Source organism: Lates calcarifer, linkage group LG3 (genome assembly GCF_001640805.2).
Source record: "Lates calcarifer isolate ASB-BC8 linkage group LG3, TLL_Latcal_v3, whole genome shotgun sequence".
Taxonomy (NCBI): domain Eukaryota; kingdom Metazoa; phylum Chordata; class Actinopteri; family Centropomidae; genus Lates; species Lates calcarifer.
The window spans coordinates 8,137,994-8,157,444 of NC_066835.1; the positions used below are offsets into that span (position 1 = coordinate 8,137,994).

Below are 19,451 nucleotides of genomic sequence, written 5' to 3' on the forward strand. Positions count from 1 at the left end.
AGTTGGTTAAATGCATTTAGACAAGCTTACTTTATTCATAAAGATCTTTGCAGTACACACTTACGCCACCATCCAGACACTCTCACATGAAAAGGGCTGCATCCGACACAGGACATACATACATACATACGACACACACACAGACACACACACATTTGCCTTGTGATTTACTGAGCATGTGCAATTTTTAAAGCCTGATTACAACACTGTCAGGAGTTACCTGGTGATGACAGAAAAATAGACAAGCGGTGGTATGAAGCCCTGTAAGGGAGACACGTATAAATGTCATTCACTCATGGAGGGCTAACGTGGAGCAGCGCACAAAGCGATGACGTTTCACAGTTCTAACTTCAAAACGTGGAAGTACATAACAATAAAAGTGTCTGTAACTCAGTGTCCTGCAGTCTGTTTGCCTTAAACGTGGTACAGTATCTCTCAGCCTGGCTTTTCACAGACCGACCAAAGACCAGAAAGTGCACACCAGGAAGTAAAACATCATTGGTCCGTCATCTTTCATCACTAAAACATGAGGGAGGTAACAGTGGGGGAGGGGAGGGGGGGCAGGTTTCACGACAGTAATTCACAGGTCTCTCCCCAAATTTATACTTCTCTTCATATGTACAATACATTCAGAATAAAGCCTTATTTAGTGCAGATACATGAAAACATAGTGCTGTTTTTGTTTAAACCGTCTGACGCCTTTGCTCACAGAACACTAGCATACGTGTATGTGGCTCAGGAGAAATCGAAAGATCACTCCCCCCACACCCTTCTCCAATTATATACACACACTCAGATGACTCTCAGAGATGTCACATATTCAGACCTTCTCTCTGCATTTACACTTTTAAAAAAAAAGAACATTCCCTTATCTCCTCTGCCTTTCCAAGCTCTGAATCATGTGGACAAAAGATGAAGCACTTTCTTGGCTGCTTTATCACAAGAGAATCCTACTGACTGTAGAGAAATATTCAGGGGAGTGAAAGAACAGGGACATTAAGATACTAAAATGTTTTGTTTTCTTCAAATCCCTGCCTCAAAGCTCCTGCTACAATTCACTCTTTTCGCTTAAACAGCTGTAGTGTATTTTGTAGTGTTGAATTGTTTTGAACACAGAATAAATGCATGCACGTCGGATGGTGCTTTAGTCCCTTGAAGCAGAAAGATGAGCATAAAAATGAAATAGAAAAGTCCTTTTACCCACTGTGCATTAAAGTGAAAGCTACCCTACTAAACAAACACCTTGGTGGAGTAGCCGCCAAAGCACCAACTCTGCTTCCTTTCAGAGGTGAACTACATTCTTTCTAACCTTTAACGCTGCAAAAAAGTGCTAATGATTGTATATCGACAAGATGACTTAACCGAACCCCGATTAAAATGAACTAATAGCTGACAACACACATTTACCCATACGGCATGTCAGAACTCTAGGTTTGCCACTCCAAATCCTCTCATTCGATCTGATCGAAATTGAGCACGTGGCCATCAAAGTGCGTGAGGACGTGCCTCTCGAAGAGCTGCTGCTGGCAGTTGAGCGGGAACTGCTCGGAGCAGACGGGGCAGACCTTCCAGTGGCTCTCGACATGCTGCTCGAAGCTGCGCTGCTCAAAGTGGGGTGGGAAGATCACCTCGCAGAGCGGGCAGCGCTTGTGAACGTCGTTACTGGAGAGAGAAAGTGGTAGTGGTGAGTACAGGAGGTGAGACAAAAGGGGCCTGGACGTCACAGCAAAGTACATGCAGTCTATCCCGCAGCTACATCCTCAAGATATCTTACAGCAATCAGTAGGAACCTCTATACTGACAGGCCTTGACTGGGCCATGCAAGTTTGTTTTAAGTAGAGACATTCAATAGAAACATCACCTGAAGTGGAAATACTGTATATAAGAATGTAGTGCTCTGCTCTACAGATATTGTCCTCCATTGTTATGAAGCTGAAATAGTGCCTTGGCTTTCTCCAAGCCATAATACAACTAATGAAAGCCAGAAATTTCAGCACCTATTGTTGAGTCACTGGTATTAAGCAACAACTGTATTACCTCCTGCTGATTTATTATCTGCATTTTATGCTACTCCTCCCTTCAAGAGCCTGGGGTAGAAACTCAACACATGTTGTTGTCTTCAAGTGATCTTTTGTGTTTAGATGTTCTTAATCTCCGTGTGTATGCACAGCATTCACCACATGACTTTAAGTTTTATGGACTAAATTATTAATAGATGCATCATGAAAACAATTGGTACTTTAATTGTTAACTGCAGCCCTACATGATTATGAAAACAGACACAAATTGTCTTTATGGAGACAGTTAGCCACTCTGCAGGTCTTTTCATATTAGCCTCAGCACACAAGCTGACTGATGCATGGAAAAGGGATCCTGCCCCCGCTGTCTTTGCATCTGTTTTTATCAATGTTCTTGTGTTTGCTTGTGTACTATTTTTCCTTCTTTATGCGTCTTGATTAAAAAGTTATTCTAACATTATGTGTCATGTTTGGGTGTAGGTATGCTACCTGGAGTCAAAGCAGAAGCTGCTTCTGGCTTCACTGCGTCCCCTGGACTGATGATCACAGGAAGGCTGAGCCCCGTCAGCGACCTACCACACACACACAACACGAGCAAGTTATGAGAAGGATGGCCGTTTCTTCACTGACAGTGTGCGTATGCATGTGCAGATTAGCATACAGTAAACCTTCCTCACTAGTCCGTGTTCAGCCGAAGATATAATCCGACAGACACTAACTGATCCTTGGATCTGTCCCTATGCAAAATCCCCCCTAATTACTCTCTCCTGGCCCTCGTTATCTTTGTCTCTCTTGAGCTCTGAAGGAGTGACGTTAATTAGAGCTTTATGCAAATGAGTTCAAAGCTTCATCTTTTAAGGGCAAGCTGCATTTCCCTTCATTCAGCGAGGAGAAGCACTCCAGAGACAAGAGACGGAGGCGAAATGAGCAAGGGATTACCATGACAGGAATTCACTGGCTGTAAAACACAAAGCGAGGACGGTAAGGAAAGGCTGTGATCAAAATTAGTGTGTCATGAATTAATGTGGTTTTATAATATCCAGACATGTTGTTGTACTACAATCAAATTAATGCTGTGATCAATTATGGTCTGACAAAATCTTCCCATCAAGAATAAACGTCAAAATAAAAGTTTTTATTCATGTATTATTCAAGCATAATCTAATACATGTAAAACCTTGACTAAAACAGATACTGTATTAGTCAGTTATACTGTACAACTATGCTGTAGTTTGGTATGTGTTTCTGTCCCATCTGTGTGTGCTCATGTGTACATACATTTCGTGGCTCCTCTGGAGGATGCTCCAGGCTCTCGGGGGGGCTCGTGCTGCGAGAGGGCTGGATGCACACCACCTCTTGGTCCCAGCCGGGCACCCCGGGTTCAGGGCTTTGAGATGCGATTGGCGGTGCGCATGGAGGGGCGCAGGGCGGGGCCTCGGGTGGTGGACGGGACATGTGCTCGGGAGACAGGGCGACATCCACCCGGTCTAGAAAAAAAAAAAACAGGATCACGAGGAACCGTTACTACCCTTATCAAACAGCACGAGAGTGGGCAAGAATGATTTCTCGGAGCTCGAATCCCTCTCACCTCTTCTGGTGTCGGTGGAGTAGGGATTGCCAGTACTGCAGCTCAGCAGGCCTCTGTGGCACCAGTGGCGGAGGGGAGGGGTCCTGGGGGTAGGGCAGGGGGTAGCGCAGCACCATCGGCTGCCTGACCTCGGCGCCCTGAACGCCAGCCTCCTGCTCCCTCTGCCTGCACACGTAACGCTGCAGCTCCTGGAGGAGAGAGAGCACCCATCCCTGAGTGTCACGGTGCCTCAATGGACTAAACCTATTACTCCTGTATTACAATATGGCTTTTTTTCAGCCGACTTTTTGTATTTTACAGTTATGTAAATTATGATTAGCTCTGCTTTTGTTTTCTTCACTTGCATGCTTAATGTGTTGATACTTTTAAGTGCAGATCCACCATTATCTGATTGAAGAGTGAGGGACTAATGAGGATGGCGGCATGAAAGAAATTCAGTCAGCGTTTCCACAGCACATTTTCACTGTCGGGACCACACGGGGAGTAAGTACTTTCAGCTCAGAGTTAAGTTTCCCTCTACACTGTTACTGCCCTTTGTGATTATATCTGAAGCAAGAGCATTAGTACCCTACTCATTACTGTAATGGGTGTCAGACTCTGGCTCCCTCTGCTCTGCCTTTGCTGATAGAGGCACTCGCCCTCTTTCTCTTTTACCGCCCTCCTTCCTCTCGCTACCCCCCACCCCCAACGCCCCCGACCTCCTCTCTTGATGACTTCATTAGTGCGCTGCTATCAGGTTTAACATTTAAACCAGGGTTGAGAAGGTGAAACAGACACGTCGCGTGGCATTTGCACTGTCTAATGGCACTGTACCAATGGGCGAAAGAAGCAAGTATAGATGTTTTAATTAGTGGCAAGTGGGGAATAGGGAGAAGGGAAGGGAAGGCTAAAGGAAAGAGCTCAGACACTGCACTTAAATGTAATGATATTTCTAAGGAATTCAGTTGAAAGCCTGCAGTCAGAAGCTTTACATAGAGATGGAAATTTACATAGTTTATAACTCTTTAAAGATCAAACTAACCTTCACTCACATTTATTATCAAAATAAAAAACACACTGCTTGAACTATGATCCAGTAAAGCTTATTTACACACATCTAATACCTGCTGAGAGGCTACAATACTGTACTAAGAATGCTTTACCTCCTGTAGTTGCTCCTTGTCTCTAAGGGCTTGGGCAAGGTTGCGTTTCAGCTCTGTCACCTCACTGGCTCGCTCTGCCATCTGCACCTACAGAAAGAGAACACCAAGGGGGAAATAATGTATCATAAAATTCTTGTATGCATTTCAATTACCAGTCAGATTTCCTTAAGAGGCAGCAGTAACCAAACCAAACTAAGCTTTTCCATTAACACTGGTCATTTAAGTTTCTTACTGTTGAAGATAAAAGTATATTTTTATGAGTATATCAGGACACAATGAGTTTGTCTTTGCTCTTTCTGTCATGTATGGTCTATTTCTTGATTTACAAATGCTTGAACACTGCTAGGGTGCAATTGCCCTGGTGGTCTAGAGGCTTAGGTCCATATCATGAACTGGAGCATCTCTTGCTGCATGTTGTTTCCCATATCTTTCCCTCCTCATTTCCTCTCATCTCTCTACTGTAAGGTATCAAAGTAAAAGAAAAAAAACAACTAAATTGCTAACTGCCTGATTAGTGATAATAAAAGACAGTTTCAGGGGGATTGTGATGTAAGAGGATACTAGCACATGCTGTTTAGTGTGAATGTTACAGAAAGGTACACAGGAAAGGATTATAGCTCCACACTGCTCCAAAACAGGAGAAATCTAAAACGCAGAAGTTAAATAATTGTGAAGCTGGAACTAGGGAATGTTTTTGCTTGAAGTGACAGATTCACTCAGTTGATGGAAACTAATGAGAACCTCTTCCTTTTTTCTTGTTCCCAGTTTAGGTTTCCACTCCATTTGTGTCAAGTGATGAAGAGGAATATCAGTAAACATAAACACAGCAAAGCAAGTGAATAAAAAAATGGATGTCATTGGATTTTATTTAACCTGAAGCTGGGTCGAATGTGTGGCGCTTACTGTAAAACACGCAGCTAAAGCCACAGAAATGCAGTCTGTGTCCAGGGCAGGCTGGAGCAGACCAGGGGATCGTGATAAATCTCTTACTCTCTAACAGCCCTGACCCTGTGGGATAGTTTACATGACTAGCTGCCTGCTCTCCTCTTATTTCATCCCATTACAAAGGTTCCAATTCCCTCCTCTCCTGCGGTTTCTCTTTCTGCTTCATGTCTGTCTGTCTATCCCTCTTTTTTCACCCTTAAATCCTGTTAGCTTCTTTCGCTTTCCCCCTCATTCTCTTTCATCTCCCTTTGTCCTCTCCCGCTCTCCTCCTCTTTCATGAATTTACGGCGCAGCATTAGAGGGTTAAGTTCAGGTGAAGGGAGTCTGCAACAGTGAATTGCTGTGCTCCCCACCTCCCACTCCTCTCTCCCTGTCTTTTCCTCTCCCTCGCTCCATCCTCTGGGTGGCTGATGTAAACAGCCGTAAAGCACTGCATTCTGCGGCTGCCTCTCCTGTCAGTCTCCGGGGCCATTAAGAGCGGCTCGGGGCCCCGGGCACTCGCCTCAGACGGGAGACTCTATCAAAGACAGGGGAGAGTCTTATTTACAGCACCGATAAACACACGCTCACTCATGGAGATTAAATGCTGGTTGGTACTTTGGCGGACGTTCGCACGCTAAATGCAGCGGGCCAATGCAGACGCAACAAGCTTGAGTGCCTGTGTTAAGTCACACGCACACATACTACACACACTGGCTCAGGTATGGCATGGATGCAGCGGTTACTTGTTCCTGCATGCAGTAACCTGGTCACTTTGGCTATATGCACGCTCAAGTGAACTGTAATAAATATCAGATACACTGTGACCAAGTACTGCCATTTATAAACCAATTAAGAATTGGTCTCCAAACACAATAAGTACAATTATCAGTGCTGCTGTTAGCTGTAGCCACTGTCACTGAATGGTATTTTCAACCATTTGTCTCATAGTTTTCTGCTTTAATAGTATTCTATTCAAAATAAGTATGAGGATTTTCTGCTTTTTCCAGCTTTATATATATATATATATATATATATATATGTGTGTGTGTGTGTGTGTGTGTGTGTGTGTGTAAATTTTTGTATTATTTGTACTAATTGTATTGTATTTGTGTACATTTTGTATTTCTTATTGTATATACTTTCGTCTATAGTGCACTGTTTGTCTTCGTGGAGCACCCACAATTTCGTTGTACTTAACTGTACAGTGACAATAAAAACCTATTCTATTCTATCACTTTAAATTTAATATCTTTTGGTTTTAGGGAATTTCCTATTTTTTTTCTGACATTTTATAGTCTAAATTCACAAAGGTGACATAAAAAACACATAGGCTAATCAATAATGAAAATAATTAGTTCAAGCCCTAATTTTGCACACTCACTGTGTTCATAAACATCTGTGTCCACGCTGCTTGCTGCTGTGTCACATTTGCCAACCTACACTGGAGCATGTGTGTTGTTTTAACCTATATTAGCACAGGAAATGTTTAGGTGAATGTGCCCTCGTGCCTCATTCAAGAGCTCATACACAACTGCCGACCACAGAGAAAGCATTACGTCATGTTTGTGTTTTAAGTGTTAGCCCTACTCTGAATCGCTCTTCCTCATCAGCCAATCGCTGTTTGAGCGTCTCGTTGATGGCGCACTGCTCCCTCCACTTCTCCTCCATCATCGCTAGCTCCTCCTCCACCGAGCGGGTCTGTTCCTTCTCTGCCTCCCCCATGCTGCTCCTCCCCTCCACCTCCAGCAGCACCTGCTGCTCCTCCATCTCGTCCCTCGCCTCCTCCGTCTTCTGTGCAGTTTCCTCCTCGCTGTTCCCCTCAGCGCTCTGCCTCTCGTTCTCCACCTCCACCCAGCTCGTCATCCTCAGGCTCTCCTCCGGCAGGCTCTCCTTCTTCTCCTCTTTTTCTTTCTCCTCGTTCTCGTCATCTTCCTTTTGGTTCACTTCCCTCTCACCCTCTGCCTCGGCCCTCTCCCTCTGCATGTTCCCTCTCTGCCCGTCTTCCTTTTCAGTGCTGAAGTGTGTGTCGGTGTATGTGGGTTCCCTGTTATGGAGTTCTGGGGTGATTGTCATCTCAGCTGCTTCTTGTAGGACTGCAGTGGCTATATTCCCTGTTGAAACACAGACAAATTATTTTCTATTTACAAGAATGATTTGCGAAAATTTGTGCAGAAACTCTTTTATGAAGTGCATGTTGATGTGTCTAAGTGAGAGAGAGAAGAAAAAGAGCTCTGTTCAGTCATGTATAATTGAGTTGCATTGGTTACAGTGAAATATGTCTTACAACTGCAAAGCATTATGGTCTATTGAGGATACTGTTGGGGGAAAAAAAACTGATTCAAAATGCCTGTTTTTATGAGTGCGTACCTGCTGTGGGTGATTCTGGACTAGGGGTCAGTGGCTCCTGTGTCGTTTCAGTGGATGCATTTCTCTTTGGCTCCTGCAAGTAGACACACAGCAACTTGAACGAACACATCAACACAATCTAATTTCATGTCGTTCAAGTATAAATCAGTCTGCAGGCGTGTCTGTTACTCTTGCTTTCCTCTTACTCACCCCCTGTGATTCAGTTGTGTTCAGTTTAGCGACCTGCCTGCGGAGGCGTTGGCATTCCCGGTACTTCTCCTTGTAGTGCTCGGCGGCCATGTGAAGACGCAGCTTCAGCTCCTCCACCTCCCTCTGTAGCTCAGCCTCTGCCTCCGACACCACCATCATACTGGGTGTCACCTCCCCGCTAGTACCAACACCCTGAAACAGAAGGGTGAAAGAAAGAGAAGAAAACGTATAAAAAAAATATGTATTTTTATTTGTGTCTGATTTAAAGCTAACATATGTTGATGCAATACAAAAACTCCTTTTCCTCCTTTTTGTGCTCCTTTATAAAGCTAAACATAGCTCAAATTTTAAAACAGGTGTGCTCTAGTTCCCTCAAGATAGTTCCTTTCCATGTTTAGTTTCAGCATTCCCTCACTCCTGGCCTATCACATCACTAAAATACAGACAAAGGAAGGAAGTCTAACACTGACCACTTCCTTCTGTGCAGTGCTCCTCATGCGGTCTAACTGGCTCTCCATGCGTTGGCACTCAGCCTGAGCGTCAGCAAGACTGGCACGGAGCTTGTCTGCCTCTAAGCGGGCGCGGTACAGCTCGGTCATCGTGTGGTCACGGGCGCTGGCTGAGTCACGGAGCTCCGAGGCCAGGAGGGAGGCCTGCTGTCGGGACGCCTGCAGCTGCTCCTCGGCCTGACGGAGCAGCTCACGCACACGAGCAAGCTCTGCCTAAAGACATGTAAAAGGAATTCATACATAGATTGACTGATTTTACTAAACAGATACACAGTGCAGAAAAATGGACAAAGGATTTAATACTTGTGATTATACTTTAGCTATCTATTTAATTCCTTCGATGTAAGCAGCAATATTACAAACAACTACTACTACCTTGTCAGCCTTGTGTGCCAGCAGCTCTTTCTCCAGGCTGTCCCGCTGGGCAACACAAGCCCTGAGCCTCTCCAGCTCCTCCTGGAACTGGGCAATGGTCACCTCCCGATTCAGCTCCACTGCCTTCAACATCTGCAGCTCTGCGCTCAGCTTAGTGTTCTCCAGCTCGGTGCTGCGCAGGTGGGCCTAAACATGTGGCAGTGCAGAAAAAGAGAAAAATGCAAAGGTCAGAGTTGAGACAGAATCACACAGGCTTTGTTAGTCAAACTGAGCCTTTCCATTCACCCAGCCGTTTAGCTACGAAGAGCTGTCTCCCACCTTGTAGAGGTCTCTCTCGTCCTTCTCATTCTTCAGCTGGCTCTCCAGACTGTCTCTCTCTGCCGTCAGCTTCTTCAGACGATCACGCAGACTGCGAAAAAAGAAATTACGAAGAGAAGTTTTGTGAAACTGAGACGTCACAGTACGCAGGATTTCAAGCCACAGATGGAATGTCAGGGAATGTCCCTTTAAAATCTGTTTTATTTCTATGTGATACTTCCAGGTGGGTATGTTCCTGGCAAAATTTTGCATGTGTTTGGCTATTCACAGTCATGCAAATATTAACAGGAGGGTGAGGAGACACAGAACTGACAAATTGTCAATGACAATTTTTTCATGGCCCTAGTTTTTGCTTTCCTTTATTTCATCCACTGCATGTAACAGCCAAGTGGAATGATGAAGACGTTGTGGAAGCAGAAGGCAGGCAAGAAGTCCTTCTCAAATACAGTTATTTAAACAGTCATGTCCCTTGCAGAAGCAGATGAGTCTGGATGATTGATGTGTTAGCGTTCTCCACTCACCAATCGAGCTCTGTCTCCTTTTGCAGGCCTCTCTGGGTGACTCCCAGCAGGTCCTCCTCCAGCTGGCGGACCCGGTCGGTGGCCTCTGTCAGCCTCCTCCTCACCTCCTCCCTCTCTTCTGACAGGCCCTGCGACGAGCGTAGCAGCTCCTACGGGACAGAGAGGCAGCTGTGGATCACATTGACAGATGCTGCGGCCAATCACAGCAACTGAAACCGGCAAGCTGAACAAGTCCGGAGCTTATGCAACACTCATGATTAATCACAGATGGTGATATTTCATGTGATGCAGGATGGTCGTGTTTTTGTGTTTTATGCATATTGTATTTATCATTTATACCTACACTCACTCGCCACTTTATTAGGTACACCCATAAAAACTAATAGTCTTATTACAACAGCACCACAAAAAAATCACACCTTCATAAATGAATCTTCATGAGGTTTTTGTTTTGCATTTTTAGATTCCACTGGACTTTTTATCTTTTCACGTGTATTTACAAATATTTATGTTAATTCATGTATATAGTCTAGGATACTGTAACACATGAAATTATATATTTGAACAGTTCTTCTTTCTGTTCTCTGCCTCTATATCATATTTCTGGCACAGCTGTAAAGTAAGAAATTCCCCTCTGGGGATCTGTTAAGTCTTATCTTATTGATCATAAATCACCACTTACAAATTAGGACCCGTGAGTCTTAATGGACCAAAAACATACATTCAGTATGCATGCAGGAATAACCTGCATAGTATCAGTTAACTCCTGAAAACAAATTCCTCTTATCATACAACAGATCATATAAGGTCTGTTTTCTGGAAATGCCCTGTTTGAACTTGCTGCTAATCAGCAGTGAAGGACGCTAAATCACTCATAGCTAATATTGGTTGTGACAGAACAACATACCTCTGCACACACCCTCTTTTCTATTTGCGGCATATGCACACACACGCTCATTGACGAACGCTCAGGTGGACCGATACTCAGCTACACATTCAAGGACAGATGGAGACAGGAAGATAGATAGAGGACAGCCATCAATCCACAACACAGATAGAGTGCACACTCAGGCCCATCTCCCTCTGGGCTTGGCTCTGTGTAGATTACTGTATGATTTTTACGGCTGGCGTTTGGGAAGCACTTTAGCAGTGCATAAAGACCTTATAAAAAGTGTAGTCGTAAAATTAGCAGCCACAAAATATGTACTTATGTTTTCATGTTAAACTCAAAGGATATTTTCATCAGCGTGGCCTGAGCTAACACACCTACTGTAAATGCTTTACAAAAGACACACACACACACACACCTACTCGCAGAAGTCGTATATCTACAGATGGACAAGCCTGTTGAATGAAAAGCAGCACGGTAATAACAGTGTGTGTGTGTGTATTACCACGTAATTTATGGCGATTTTGTCCTTCGTAAAAAGAGCAGCGGACTAACTCAAAGCAGCCTGCTCTTACTCCAAGCCTGGACCAGAGAGCTGCACTAGGGGGCGATAAGAGACTAGATTCAAACTCACTAAACTCTTGGCAAGTTTCAGTGTTTCACCTCTCCCTTCCTCTGCCATCCCCCCTCACTGAAGTTCCCTTGAGTTGACTGCTCTTAGGCTTGTGTGCCAAGCTACTGCTTATCAAATGAGCATCTCATAAAACACTAAAATTTAAAATCTGACTCATCCTGGTGAATGTGTGGTGAGTGAATTGAGAAGGTATGAGGGAAGAAGTAGATAAAATAAATGTGGAGGTTTACCCCATTTTCTTATCTAATTTTGATTGAAGTTTGTTAATGTATTTTTATCTGCCTTGCCTGATAAAAATAAGACATTTTCTTGCCATGCCAATAAACTAACTCTGAACTGAAATCACTGAAAACTGAGAAAAAGACAGGGACAGAGAGAAAATAGACAGTGAGAAAGCAGTGGCCACTGAATCGCGTGACTGAGTGGTGTTTGTCCCTGAGGCTGGGCAGGGCTCTTTTTTCAGGCAGGCGGTTTTGCGGACTACCCTCCTCTCATTCCACACACAGACTAAAAGGGTTTGCAAGCGGGTGGCATAATGACTGTGTTTGTGTGTGTGTGTGCATGCGCTTGTGCGTGTGTGAATGCACATTAGAGGGGCCCTGTGGTGTGGAACCTGAATGTGAGTGTGAAGAGGGGGGGCAGTTTGTGGATGTGTGTGAGCGCACGCGCCTGTGTATGTGTTTGACGTCATGTTTGTTCACTCTGTGGTTGCGATGGCACCGTCCCTGACGCCAGATGCCCGAGAAAACTGCGTCCCAATTCCGTTCTGGCCCACTGAGTCAGGTCGTTAAAAAAGGAGAGAAAGACTGGCGTGCGCGCACACACACGCGCACACACAAACACATACATACGCGCACTCAAGCACACAACGCGCCACGGCTCATTGTGTGTCTCTAAAACATGGACACAGATTATTCATAAATTCGAGCCTTTGAAGTTTTCAGACCTGTGATCACTGGTGAGGATCCGGCTCCACATACACATAGGCAAACAGAGGCTAACCGTTTCTGTACACACTCACCTCTGCACATGCACACACTCCCACACACTTGCACACATGCACAAACGCGCTGAAACTACCTAACCTTCAAAGTTGCAGAAATGCATTTTGATTGGAAATACTATTTTCTTAATTTATGTAGGTGAATGCACACTTGAACTATATCCAGTCATCCTAGATCCTCTTGTTACTACCGATTGCGTCCCTGCAGTAAAATCATAAGGTCTCTTTCTATACATCCATTTATTCCATAATGTCACCTCATCCCCCTCTCTCTAACCTGGTTGTGTGTCCGCAGGAGGCAGCACGTCTCCCTTTCCTGCTCCCTCTCCCTGGCTAATCGTTTCTGCTCCTCCTGCAGCTGCTGCTTCTCCTCCTGCAGGAGCCGCATGGCCTTCAGCAGCTCCCTGCGCTCCTGCTGCGCCTCCTCCACTCGCTAGAGAGCAGAGGTGAAGTTAAGGACAAAGAAAGAGGAAGTGAGAATGGTACCTGCTCCTTTACATTGTGTAAATTCAATGGCTTGACTTAGGACAGTTGGTGTCACTTTGAAAACACCAAAACAAATTGTGACATGCATCATTGTGCGTCAGACTTTTATATAAAATTCAGTTTGTGTTGTATGATATTTGTGTGTTGTTTTTATGGAAGCTTAACAGGACAATCATGTAATAGTTAATTAATGCCAAAAGGAGAATTCATGCTCTTCTCTTCCCCATACATGGTGAGGTCAGAGGTCACGGTCAGGTCCAGAACAGCACCTGTGAATCCTTGCTATAAGACCCTTTACAGGGGGTCAAGACCCAGAAAGATGGAAAAATAATATATTCATCTTGTGTGGCCCACTACCTCTAGCAGGCCGGTCTTGGTGGTGACGACCAGTATGTCTGAGTTGCTGTCGTCCTCTGTGACAGTCAGCAGCTCTTCGGTGGGTGTGGCTGACCTGAACTGGAATGGCGTGCTCGCTCCTCTGATGTCACCCGCGTGTGTGACATAACAGAACTGGTAAAACTCTCCATCAGATTTGGGTACATAATACCCTATGGTGCAAAGAGATAAGAGTGGGTGTGTTAAATTCACTTTCTGTTTTTCATTTGATTTAATATTCACTTCATTAAGAACCACCTAGTTCGGTTAATCAGGCAGTATTCAAGGCCTGGCCTAAAGATTCTTACAGTATCTGCAACTGTTCTGCTTCAAAATGGAGAAAAAATACTATACTGCACACAGCACAGTATGAAGTAAATTTACCAGAAAAGAATGAATATTTGAGTACGTAACACATCATTTATATAAGCTAACATTTTAAACAGCCCATTCTGCATTCTGAGACCTCAGAGCACATAACTGACGTGTTAGGCCTGGTTCTCTGGGACAGAGGAGCAAGTACAGAACATCCGGCAGCCAACTGGTTTTACTGACTACTGACACACCACAGCATGCTCTCATATTTTCACTGTGTAATATCTGACCGTTCCAGGCCCAGTAAAACCAGTTTGTGTGTGTGTGTGTGTGTGTGTGTGTGTGTGTATGTGTGTGGTTTGAGAGGTGCTCAGGTCCCAGGCCGCCGTTTGCGGTTGTGTTCCCTTATTAAATAAAAGTGCTGGTTTTTATATGCGCCGTAAAATGGAGGGGTTACTTTGGAATACCCTGTGTCTGTATAGTGGTTTACATAGCGTGTGTGTGCGCGCGTGTGTGTAAAGTGTGTGTACCTTGAAATACCACAGTCCTGTGCACAGTACTTCCTGGTTCATAGTTTTCAGGCATAGGAGACCAAAGGAAGGTGTAGTAATCCCTGGCTGTGCTCCAACCCACCTGAGGAGGCAATGTACACAAAAACAGAAATGTTGATCCATGATAAAAAATAGTGCCTGACTGGATAGTGTAAAGCAACAGATATTACATTGAAAAATTCCAACTTATTTTGCACTAACATATGATTAACAGCCTGATGACATTTTGTCCTTTTTTTGTAATATAATTAAATTTTTCAACAATGCACTTGATCGAGGAATTTGGAGGATTACATACAATGTTCAAGGCAAGAATGGAAACATTTAAACCATGCCCCTCATTCTTCCACACACCTCCTCCTCCCCTCACTTCCTGCCCCTTTTGGGCTCACAAAAAAAGAAAGAGGGGCAGTGAAGGTGTGAAAATAGGGTGGGAAGGCAGGGGTCTATGTAGCTTTGTGTGTGAGTGCACACATGCGCAGACTCGTGACACGGCAGAGAACGAGAAAAGGGGTGGGGTGGTGGGGGATAAAAAAACGGGGGAGGGAAAGGTGAAAATTTTACACAAAATGGCAAGGGAGATGTAATTCCATGAATTTCATGTGTTGTTAGGTGACAGATGATGAAAGGGAGTTGTGAACATCATAAGTTGGGTCTTGTGTCGTAAATCTGTAGCGCACAACCGCACACTCTCCCCGTCTGGGCTGCTCATGCACCTACACCTCATTTCAACTCACATGTGTGATACTTGTTTGTGACATTACATAACTGCACTTCAGCTGTGGATAACCTAACCACCTGTGGTACTATGGGACACTGACGTTTAAAAAAATGAAGAGTAATCTTGTCACTTGGACAGCTGCCACATAGTAATCATATAATATTACAGTTTAGGCAGTTGCTTCACTGTGCTATACAGAAAATTATAGGATGCAAAAAACACTGGGAGGGGTTATTTGCTTTTGTTGAATTTTAAATGAGCCATAACATTCAGAAATTTAATTGTAACATGGCCGTAAATTTTCAACTGGTTCCCATAAACAATTTCTGCAGTTAAATATTTAAATAAACAACAATTAAATTAGCAGCTGAATGGATTTAAGTGACAGAAAACAAAACAATCCAGGAAAAAATAAGAACAGGCCAATACATAAAGCATTTGGAAGCAACAGTAAATCAACTGAGCTACTCAAAACATTTGTCAAAATTTCAGGTTGGATAGAGCTGCTGCATGATACATAATTGCAGTGTTTGCCTTATCGACCCATTACATTGAGTATAATGCTATTCCAAACAAATGGTAATAGTCAGCGTGGAAATGTTCGCCAAGAACATTCTTTCCACCTCCCACAGTATGTCAGTGAGAGGCTTGGCTGTGATGGACCCTTGCCAAGTTTGCTTGTGTGCTCACGTGTATTTGCTTAAGAGAGAAGAGACATAAATAATTTTGCTAATTGCAGAGTGAAGTTGACTGACATTGAGTTAGGTATGGTGTGGCATTCCAACACGAGAGTGATGTTATAAAATAATCACAGGCAAAGCAGCTATCAATCATTCAGCCAAGGTGTGAGGGAACAGTACGATGACACGTTAATTATACACTCACACAACGGGTTTCTCCCTGCCGACCCAACAAACATGCCACGACCAAAAAAACCTCCACAGGGCTTTTTAGGGAACTGTGAATGTATGTGTGTGAGAGAGAGAGAGAGAAAGAGAGAAAGAAAGACAGAGCGAGAGAGAGAGGGAGTGTGTATCAACCTAAACTAGACAAATAAAGGAAAAAATATGTTCTCACAACCACTCATAGATTTTTTTTTTTTTTTGCAAAAATATGCCACCATGCTGGAAAACTTGACAAGCTTGATTAGAGTGTACACTGATGGTGTTTACTGTGTATACAATGCACTGTTTGAAAACCCCACCATTTCGAAGCAAGTTTATTTTACTAGCTACTATCTTTATTATTTTACTATGAACATTTCCAGCCACTAGGTGGTGTCTGTGCACAACTCAAATGAACAGTGGCTGCCTGAGCAGCCTGAGTCATCCTCACAGCATGTCAGCTTTATTGCTCTGTCTCTCTCTCTCCCCCTCTTTTTCAAACACACAGGTAACGCCTATAGATGTGAAATGTTAGAGGGGGAAATGTTCTCTCCCTGAGTCATCTCAACACAAAGGTTTTGCCTCTGGGAAGCAAAAAGAGTCACATTACAAACCACTGTGTTGATCAATGTTGATCAACAGAGCTCTGTGGGAAAGTCAAATCTAATCAGTCATTAATGATTATCCAGGAGCCGGTTGATTTTTACACTATTGCCTCCAAACACCCGAGGCAAAACATAAGATTGATCAGCATTTGTGTGGCGGCATCAGCTCATTTCCTATTATGATTAAAGTGGGTGATTATTATTTATAAAGGCACACATACTGTAAATACGGACCTGTTTATACATGCCCTACTGATAAAAGGAAGAAATTATTACAAGTAAAATGAGTTTATCCTAATAATATATACACTCACATTGCCAATATTTTGACAGAATTAAATGAGATAATTATCCCTATGAACACACAGAAAGACAGACATGTATGTCAAAAGGAGTAAGTAAGTATAGTCTGCTTGTTCCCTGACATCAAACAGGTTTCATTAGCGTGGATTACAACAATTAAATTTTCCAATTGACTTTTTCCAAATAAACCCAGCATCTTTATTCTTTTTTAATTGAGCTGGTGGATTTGAAGTCAGTTCTTAAACAACGATAAAATGTTTGTCTTTTGACTTTACGAGACATTAAGTTTCCTAGTTCACATTTCCTGTTAATTACGTGTGAGATTTGATGGCCTTGATAAAAGAGCGGAGCGGACGGGGAGGCTGGTTTAGCAGGAAGCAGAGAAAAGACTTGATGGAAAGATGGAGGGGAATGAACAAGTGAAGTGGGGGGAAAGGAGGTCCTAATAAGAATCAGAGTGGTTCATAAAGAGCACCAAATGTTTGCCCCCCAGCGAGACCTACTGTAACCAGCCCACCATGTACACTCTTCCTCTTTCTGCATGCAGAGCAACCACACCAAAGCTTGCGGTGAGGTTTTAGGCATATAATGAAGAGTTGAGGCATTAGTGTCAAGGCGGATGTACAGTATGTGTTAATGTGCCAAGTTCAAACCTATGGTCAATTACTAAAACCGTAACACATAATCCATTTCACAAACACTTATGTAATGGGCTGGGAATAGCTCCAATCTCTAAAGTTTCTCTTTGTAATATAAGTGATTCAGATTAATAAAAGCCTGGGCCTTAACTGATTATGTTTGGCGATGTCTTTGAAGCACAGGCTGAGTAACAGCAGCTGTAGTGTGTGCGTGTGTGCGTGATGTACCTTAAAGATGCCCACCCAGTCTTTGGGGTGGGGGGTAATGTAAGGGGTCAGGGTGTAGCGACACTCCAGGGGCGCCTGGGGCAGGAAACTCTTCCCCACGTTCAGGAAGATGACATGGGCAAAGTTGGATGTTTCCATAACGCTAACGCTGCTGCCCGGCGACGAGTCCACCACCTGGAATGATGACATTGTATCCTGTTGGTCACTTCATTTGTCTGTAAGGGAAGAACAGCAGAGGAAAGAGACGCTGAGTATAAGAAAGAGTAAAGGAAATATATAACTCTTCCTGTGAGTCACAAACACAAAGCCAAAAGCTGTTAAAATTAGATAAAGAGCTCTAGTTCAGGTTATTAATCTAGCTCAGAAAATAGGCATGGGTGAAGTTAATAACTAATAAGCAGAGATGTAGCGATGTCACATATATGGTGTACACCAATTTCCAGGCATGGGGATTTACAGTACTCTAGATCTGCCTAAAGTAGCCAAAGGTGCGGATCAGTGTTTATTTTGCAGAGCAAAGCTGCAGGCAATTATGCTGAATAATCTTCTGAAAACTGTAGCACAGAAGACTTTTGTTGCCTTGCTTCAGCCTTTAAGGCAGTGCCTTAAAACATCAACAAGTGTGGGGACGGGCACTGTCCTTCTCCAGGAACAAAAATCCCCTCTCATGCTGTCTTTCTGTAACCCACAAGGTTTCTGGAGGAGGCAAAACAGATGAGTAAATGAATGATTCTGAATGCCAGACATTTACTGGTTATGGGAGTATTTTTATAATGTGGAATTGCACTTTTACTTAAGGGGAACTCCATGAATTTACTTGTCAAAATCAATTTACTAGTCATGCTGAGAATGCAGTACCCAGTCTGTGAAAACAGTTGTGCACTTTGCCCTCAGACATGGTGATGGCATAGTGAGTAAAGGATGTGGGCTTTAACCAGGCAGTAACAGCCTGGGGGAAGAAGCTTCTAACTTGCATTACAGGAAATGTAGCATCTAGTATTTTTAAAGCATGACACACACTAGGGACTTACACTTTATGAGAATAAAATACAAAATTATTGAAGCATGTATCCATTTACAAAGACGTCAATACAACACCGTAGCTAAGCACTTTACAGCAAGACAGCTGATATCAAACTGGCTCAAACTATGCCTTTGATTTGGTGGTGGGGAATGTGAATGTGGCTACTTGCAAGTGATGCAAGTCACTGCCCTTTGTTCATCTTTCCCTGGATGAGAACACGGCTAAAACAACAAACCACCCTGCCCTACATTTCCATGTAACCCAACCCTGGACTCCTGACTAGGGATAAATGAATGTGAAAGTGACTAAGTCATGACTGAGGCTCGATTCAGCTAACCAGCGAACATAACACTGTCTGTACACTGAGCTATGGCGACCAACACTCAGTAAATGTGTCGAAAACGCGTTACGGGACAGTCCTGCGTTGTAAAACAGGTAAAACTGGCTCGGTTAGCCAGAGTATAATCCTATTTACGGTGGCTAGGCAGCTAACGTTAGCTTGCGAACAGGCCATGTCGTGTCAAGTCACTAGCTAGCTAAACATTATCTTAGAGACACAAGACACGAAAATCATAGGCTTTCGTTTAGCTTGAAATTGAAAGAGTACCCTTTTCATATGAATTCCACTTGCAAAAAGCGAGAGTTTCTGCCGGACAGGCCGATGTTTTTGCCACTGTCCCCGTTGTTGTCAAAGCTCTGACGATGATGCGTCTCCTCCTGAAAGAGCAGATGATGCTGAACTTCCGGGATGCTGAGCAGCACCAAGGATGCTGAGGATGCTTACGAGAAGAAGGTAGACGTGGTCTACAAGACTGAAAAGAGTCTATTAATTATTTTTAAA

The 19,451-nt window shown here is 43.6% G+C and overlaps 1 protein-coding gene across 1 annotated transcript; it reads right to left on the bottom strand.

Moving 5' to 3' along the window:
* Nucleotides 1-11: 11 nt before the first annotated feature.
* tax1bp1a (Tax1 (human T-cell leukemia virus type I) binding protein 1a) lies at nt 12-19,376 on the bottom strand. Its single transcript, XM_018666677.2, is given in 18 exon segments — nt 12-1,662; nt 2,508-2,590; nt 3,297-3,505; nt 3,607-3,637; nt 3,639-3,794; nt 4,749-4,835; nt 7,263-7,786; nt 8,043-8,115; nt 8,232-8,423; nt 8,702-8,953; nt 9,116-9,301; nt 9,434-9,524; nt 9,955-10,103; nt 12,758-12,913; nt 13,324-13,514; nt 14,187-14,289; nt 17,587-17,801; nt 19,218-19,376. Coding segments are annotated over 17 exon segments (2,883 nt in total). The 5' UTR covers nt 17,776-17,801; nt 19,218-19,376; the 3' UTR covers nt 12-1,451.
* Between the last annotated feature and the right edge of the window lie 75 nt (nt 19,377-19,451).